The sequence below is a fragment of the Glycine soja genome, chromosome 1, assembly GCF_004193775.1.
Source record: "Glycine soja cultivar W05 chromosome 1, ASM419377v2, whole genome shotgun sequence".
NCBI classification, from domain to species: domain Eukaryota; kingdom Viridiplantae; phylum Streptophyta; class Magnoliopsida; order Fabales; family Fabaceae; genus Glycine; species Glycine soja.
The window spans coordinates 13,589,306-13,597,059 of record NC_041002.1 but is presented as its reverse complement, the minus strand read 5'-3'; the positions used below and the strand labels follow the sequence as shown (position 1 = coordinate 13,597,059).

General features: G+C 38.0%; 1 protein-coding gene and 1 pseudogene across 1 annotated transcript; both read right to left on the bottom strand.

Moving 5' to 3' along the window:
- Window positions 1-1,546, bottom strand: LOC114404173. The gene is made up of 3 exons (XM_028367284.1): window positions 1,422-1,546; window positions 452-583; window positions 1-371 (listed from the first exon to the last, which is right to left on the bottom strand). Exons 1-3 carry the CDS (start codon window positions 1,518-1,520, stop codon window positions 258-260), a joined length of 345 nt encoding a protein of 114 aa, XP_028223085.1. The 5' UTR covers window positions 1,521-1,546; the 3' UTR covers window positions 1-257.
- A 1,287-nt stretch (window positions 1,547-2,833) lies between these two features.
- Window positions 2,834-5,010, bottom strand: LOC114409815 (annotated as a pseudogene).
- Window positions 5,011-7,754: the final 2,744 nt, after the last annotated feature.

Below are 7,754 nucleotides of genomic sequence, written 5' to 3'. Positions count from 1 at the left end.
TAATGGAAGGAAATGAAATTTGAACTTTATTAACTAAATTAAACTTACACTCAGGAAACTATATCACTTGTTAGTGGCTAAGTGTGTGTATGGAAACTCGTTTCACCATGACTGGACGGAGGTTTTACACATTCCAAAGTAATAAAATAAAAGAAAGGGGAGAGTTGAATAGGTCAAACACACCCTAAGTCTACATAACTCTTAGAAGCTGGTAACCTACTGCACACATCACACACACACACACTAGAGTTCAAGCTTCATACAATTCTCAACTGTTTTAGCCATTGGGAATGCAAAGCACATGAGTATGGCTTGCCTTGGGCAGTAGCCTTCTTAGAGAGAGAACAAAACCAACCATTTCTCCATTTGAACTGCAAGTTCAAGTATAACCAAGATAAGAACTTATATATCTAGTGACTCCAATATTTATTCCACTAACCCTATCATTTACCTCCTTAACTGTTGTGGGAAAGAGGGCTACAGTTGGAGAATATGCACATAAGCACTCTTCCATGGCTTCTTCAAATGTTAACCTCTTTTCATTTGTTGCTGTTGATGCTAGTTCTGTTATAAGGCTAGACAACTGAAAGTGCAAACATCAGTCAGTTCTCATTGCAGTGTTAACATTTTTAGCGTTGAATACGTTATCAATATTAGCTATAGATGTTTGTAAAAAAATCTCTACATTTTCTTCCTTCTCTTGTTATGGCCCACATTTTATGCCCAAATTTGTATGACAAACATAGTTTATTTACAATTTATATATCATAGATTTCATTCAAGGCAACAAATCAAGTTCAATATCAGGTCACCCATTTTGGACAGAGCTCCTTTAGTCCTGGATCAACCCTTCAAGCAAATCAAATCCAACCAAATTTGAACATATTTCATGTTAACTTGATTTCACCCAAGACTCAGCCATAGGAATTGAGAACGGTCATTGAGTAGTGGGTAGACACCTCTTCAAGATCCAAAACAACAAAACACACACACACACACACACACACACACACATACATATATAAGAGAGAGAGGATATTGATTGCAAACCATCCTATTAACTACCCAATTTTAATCAGATCATGTACATCTAATATTGTCTTCCAATCAAACGAAATGTCATTCATTAAGACCATGTTTGGATAAGTTTCTCCATAAGCACTTATGAGAAAAGAAAATAAAAAGAAAAAAGATGAAATAAATTGTCTCCCATAACCTACAATTAACTTAACATAAGTTAAAATGAACTTTTTGAAAAAAAGTTGATTTTAACTAATGCATAAGTTAATTTTAGTTTTCTGAAGAAACTTTTTTCCTTCTTATTTTATTCTCCTATATAAATATTAATCAAGAAGCTTATCCAAACAAGTTTAACAAAATTAGCATATTAACTTTGAGAATATGTCAATTCTGAAACTTACTTCAGTGCGAAATTCCTTTTCCACAACACCTACAGAAACCCCTCCATGTCGTGCTCCAACAAGCATAACGGAACAAATCCATATAAGCTTCTCCAACATCTACTTTTGAAACGCCTCCTTGTCAAGAACCTGGATTTTGAGACATACATCAGCGTGTGATATACATATCAGACGTGTAAATATTTGCTTTTGACATTGCACAAGGACATCCTACCACTTCAACCTCGAAGTTAAGCAAATCAAAAACACTTAAATCCCAAAAATTAAAAAGAACCACCCCCAACCTAAATGAGCACAACTAAACAATTCCCAAGTATCCTATAGTTGCTATCAAACTAAATAAACTACAACTATAATGATCCTCAAAGTACAGGCTCTTTAACAGGTCACAAGATTAACAACTTTGTGGATATGCTGTATTTAAGCTGCTTGAACATCTCACAATAACATAAAACATATCCAAGAAGTAAAGCTTATTCCATGTTTGTCCATATCTAAGAAGCTTTATGATATCTAATTGATATTTTAGGATATGTAAGTTATTTGTTTGTTTTTCCCTTTTATTGCCTTAGTACCATCCTTTTGCATTATCTCATATTGTTTTTTTTTCTTCATTATGTATCAGATTTGATAGTGACTGGAAAAAGATTGAAGCATTTGTTGTATCAAAGACAGTCATCCAGGTAATTTCAAATACAAGTTGTAATTGGTTATTTACATTAGCTGTTGTTTCTGGGTTGTTATCCATTAAATGTTGTGGATTGAATTAGGCATGTTATAGTTTTTGAAGTGTGTTTGATTATGTTACATTAAGGATTTTGGCACTTTCCAAATAAAGAATTGGTTATTGGACATGAAATGCCAAAAAAAAAGAAGATTTCAGGACATGAAGTGGTTCCATTTGTCAAATCACCTATTTTGGTGTCCCTAGGTGGCTATTTTTGTCCCTCTCCTTCTCAACTACAATTTCCACCTCAGAATAGCTCTTTTTGGAGCTTTATTATTATGCTCAGCACTTAGGTTTCAACCAATTCTTCCCTTTAAGCAAACTTTGCTCCAAGAAATTCTGAAAACTCTTCCTTCCTTTTCCAAATTGTTCCCTTCAAAAGTTAAACAAACTTCAATTACTCTCGTTCTGTTGTTGCCACAGGATCTGCACTAGAATTTATAGGATAACCACAGGATCTAACAATGCCCCTAGTGTTTATTAAATGCCTAAATAGAAACTCAAGCCCTTCTTCAAGATCTTGAGTAACAGACTCCACTTTCTCCAATTGGTTTTGCAGCTTATTCATGCTTTCAAATTTACTTGTCTCGGCAAAAACACACCCTCATGACGGGAAAAATCATACCTCTCTTCAATCCTAAGTATCTTTGTTTTCCAAATGTCCTCATTTTTCACAAGATTCTAAAATATGCCCAAGAAATTACAAGAAGCATTTTCTTCAAATCAGAAACAACTAAGTCACCAAAAGGAACTGAAACAATGAAGAAGGGAACAAAAAATATAGAAAAAGAAAAATACTACAAGTGGAAATCCACTATTGAATTGGTGTGACTAACGCTTCTGCTCCATCATTGCTTTAAGAAAAAAAATAAAAAAGAATCATCATAAATCTCAAATGTACGCAATCATACCAAATTTGTTATTCACCAAGAAGCACAACAGAAATCCAATCAGAAGCTGCCATTTGAATAACAGTCTCAATATGAGGAGAAATAGACAGTGGAGTCACTGTGACCTGTTCCACCAGATCACATGCAAGAATCGGTCAGAATGAGGGAAAATTGCTAGCACCGGAAGATACCGGCATAGTAGCATGCACCAATATGGAAAATAAAAATGTTAATCGAAAAGACACTATTCCAACTTACGTATCCACTTTCAAGTGACTTCATTAGTAGATAAATGTGAGCGAGATTTGAGTACCATCATTATACTAGATTAGAAGCATTAAAATCCCTTCAGATTACAGAGAACAAAAAGACATGATATGTATGTAGGACACCTACAGCTACAGAAGCATCTTGGCCAAGCTGTGCAAACTGAAGACCAAGGCCACCTTGATTGGCCAAGAAATGACCGGTTGGATAATGGCTGGTGGAAACAGCTAGCCAGTTTGGAGTGGATCTCCACATACTTTGCTTGGTTAATTTGAAGCCCTATTAAAAAAAACTATTACATTGCATACAAGTAAACAATAAACCAAAGAATATTATAAAACACTCCCCATCTAACTGTGAAATGTTTTAAAACATTAGAATCTAATCAGCAAGAATATTATCATGCACACTAAATTTTGTACACCATATGGCCCAATGCCTACAACATTTTCTTAGTACACCAAAACATATGGAAAAGTTATCCAATATATACAAAATTTACAAACCTTGTTACTCAAAGGAGATGTCGAAATTTCTACATTTAAAAGGCAGCTTTTGGGAAAAGTTCCCTTTTCAACATCCCTAATAGTTGTGTTTATTAATAGTAAACAGACTGATACAACATCCTTGAAATTGTTTTCCTGACTTTCATCCTTCTTCCTACAACAGGACATGATATTAGTTCATAACACCCAGCTTTAGCACAATTTTAAAAAAATGTGTAGAATCATCAATTTACCAATTTAATGATATTGATAATGTCGATACACCACATAACAACGCTTCCCTAGCTCCGGCAACAACCCCTGAGTAGAACCTGCATATTACCTAAGTATCTTTGTTTTCCAAATGTCCTCATTTCTTGGGCATATTTTCCAAATGTCCTCATGATAGACACACACACACACACACACACACACACACACACACACACACACACAGAGACACACACAGACAACTGTTGATGTCATTGTATGTTCTTGTATGTCATGAATGTTATATGGTATACAAACAACTATTGATGTCGATATTTGTCTGTAATTGAAATTTATATTTTGTATGTTCTTGTACATCATGAATGTAATTTTCTATATAAACAACTGTTGTTCATGCTGAGTGAACCTTAGATTTCCGTTTAAGACTGAATGCAATGATTCTTGCGGACAGTTTGCATTAGTCATTGTATTTGGTCTTGAATTGTCCCTTTGGACAGTTTGGGGAGACTAGCATTTTTATGTTAGATTCATTCGTTAAGGTTATTATTATTTTGATTAATTTGATGAAATTTTGGTTCAATGCATTTCAAGTTGTTCTCTGAGTGCATACTTGATTATCGGGAAATTCATTTCACCGATGTCATGTCGTGTACTTAGAGACCAATGTGAAATGCTGTCGAAATTTAGTCAAAATTTTCAAAATAATGCTAACCCTGACATTTGAAGCTAACATAAAAGACAGTCTTCCTAAATGGGATAGGGCCACACCTATAAATAAAAAAAGTGAGATTTTCATGCATGGAATTGGTTAGATGGATCGAAGTTGAATGAATCAAAGTCACATGAGCCCAGAATATGAGAATGGTGTCGAGCAGTTCTTGCAATTTGCTTCAAAAAGAGGTCGACCGAATGAAGAAGGAAAATATTATTGTCCTTGCATCAACTGTTTGAATGGAAGATGACAACTACTGGACGACATACGAGACCATCTATTGTGTGATGGGATTAAGAAGAATTACACGACATGGATATGGCATGGTGAAGTGACAGACATGCAGAGTGGGTCCCAATCTGATCTGTTTGATGTAGAAATGGGAGATCGGTTGGAGGACATGATTCGTGACCTTAGACAAGAGTCTTTCCAGCACGCACACGCCCCTGTGTATGAAGGATTGCAGAGTGATTCAAAGAAGCCTTTGTATATAGGGTGCAAGAATTCCTTAACCCTGTTGTCTACAGTGTTAAGTCTGGTTAATGTGAAGGCTAGGTATGGGTGGAGTGAAATTAAGAACATATTTGGGGATTGTGGCACGTGATAAGGTGGACGTCACCTACGAGAAGGTGGACGAAGGTCCCTACTGCTCAGAAGGACCTGATTTGGGAGGATATTCAGGTATTTTTCTTTTCTTATTTGATTTTGTTTAATTAATAGCTAAAAAATACATTATTGTAACAAATAAACCTTATTTGATGTTTTCACGGAGAATTTGAAATCCTAGAGGCTTCTAATAGTACGACGAAAAGGAAGTTACTTCAGACCATGGGCGAGAGATGGAGGCAATTTAAATCAGACCTCACGAGGAAATGAGCCCTTGCAGCCGATCAGGACGGTGTGGAGGACATTGTCTGTGAGAAATATGGCATCAGCAAGGAAAAATGGGTCCAGTTTTGCCAGACTCGCTGAGACCCTTCTTGGGAGGTGTGTTCCTTGCCATTTAAGTTGTTTTTCAAAAAACATTAACTTGTTATACTTCATTCTAGCAATTTGAAAGATTATTGTTTTATTTTTGTAGGATGTGCGCAAAAAGGCACAGGCCAGCCAGAAGCAGAACACTGCCCCCCACGTTTTGTCTCGTGGGGGTTATGACTATTTGGAGCAGAAGCTCCTGGCTGAGAAGACGAAGAAGAAGCTGGAGGAAGTTGCACAGTCAGGAAGCGTTGATGACGTCATCGACCCTCCATCCCCGGTCAGACGCCACGTGAAGTGGAAGATGGCCCGTACGAAGAAAACAAGGGAGATGATGACTGAGGCCGCAAAGGAAATCGCTGTGAAGATCGTAAGTCATTTTCAACTAACCATTAGAATTATATTTCAATATTTTGTGAATGCCATGTACAACTGTGTGTTTTTTGTGCAGGATTCCTTTAAGGAGCAGGTGACACAGGGATCCTTCATCCCCCACGGACGTCAGGATGTTCTCACCACTGCTATTGGACGTCCAGAGCACCCTGGACGTGTCTGTGCTGTTGGAACCGGTGTCACCATCAAGCAATACTTTGGATCGGCTCCACGGACGTCCCGCAGCTCTTCCTCCCTGCCTCCTGAAGAATTGCAGCAGCTGACCCAACAAATCAGGGACCAACTAGAGGAGTCCATCACAGAAAGAGTGACGCGGCAGCTCATGGCATCCTTCAGCCAGATGCAGTCCCAGATGCAATCTCAGGGACTTGCACTACCTCCCGAGCCTCTGGTTGGTCCCTCCGCTCCTCGAGTAAGCACAAAGGGGAGTTGTGTTGATCCCTCAGGAAACGATCTTGAGATGGGTGACTCAGATAGGTGCGGCTTGTACATTGAAGGAGATCATGCCCGCCTGGTTTCCCTAGGGAGAGTTTATGAGGGATCCACTGTTGTTCATAACACTCCTTTGTTGCCTGGCCAAGTAAAGGTGGGTGTCGAGGAGGTTACAGATGCAGATGCTCCAGTTCCTGTACCCACTGATGAGGTTTCCTTAATGGGGCAGGCACTTCACACCTTCCTTGCTTGGCCGACACATCTGGTCAAGTCTTTATCACAGCAGGTACTTTACTCTTACTATATGTTTCTTCTTTTTAAATCAATTCATTCAGCGTGCCTCAAATTAGGCCATTTAACTTTGTTTCATGAACAGGTAGCTGTGTCTCCGGCAAAACCACCTCCAAAGCCCGATCCGGAGGTCGATGATCTGCTTTATCTGATGACATTGAGCATCCCAGAGCTTTTCTTGAGGCCTTATCAGGTTACATGGGATGCCACCGTGTTCGGGGTCTTTAATCCAGATTTCCCGCTGTACATAAAGCACGAAGACCTCTCTGAAATCACACATGGTGGTCAATGTCTCAGCATATCAGTGTTACAGTTATGAATTCTATAAGTAATTTTATATTACTTTTAATTACCTAAGTTATTGCTTTCAATTCATAAATATTTAACTTTGACTTAACATAAACAGACATCTCACTGAAACAAGTATGCGAGCGGGGAATTCTGATATCTATGGATTCCTCAAGCCACAGTCCATTCAGAGGTCTGGGCAATCACAATTTGAGTCTGAAAGTTACAGAAAGACTTGGATGCAGAGTTCAAAACACGATGTCTATCTTAGAGCCTACCTAAATGGGTAAGTCACACAAAATAACTTAATTTAATTAATGTTTACTAATATACTAACTCATATTCGTCTCCATTGCAGCGTACACTGGCAGATGTTGGTCATCCTGCCCAAGGAACACCTAGTTGTCTCTGGTTTTGTTCATTGCATAACAGGCCAGACAACTACCTTAAGGGGATTATTAACATGTTAGTGTTCTTTTCAATACATTTGCATTGAAATACCTCAACAACACCACTTTTTAATTGTTACTCGCATGGAATAGTGCTTTAAAAGGTCTTGATGATGGTCCACAACCTAAATCAAAGGCTCCTGCTAGGTGGATTGTCGTCAAGGTACGTCATTTACATAAAACTTCCACTTAT

Bases quoted from the DNA above. Each gene is read 5' to 3' on its own strand.
- LOC114404173 (XM_028367284.1), bottom strand. From the start codon at position 1,520: ATGTTGGAGAAGCTTATATGGATTTGTTCCGTTATGCTTGTTGGAGCA. The intron at 584-1,421 runs GTAAGTTTCAGA...TTGCACTTTCAG, and splicing joins AAAAGGAATTTCGCACTGAA to TTGTCTAGCCTTATAACAGA. The intron at 372-451 runs GTAAATGATAGG...TTGAACTTGCAG, and splicing joins TTCCCACAACAGTTAAGGAG to TTCAAATGGAGAAATGGTTG.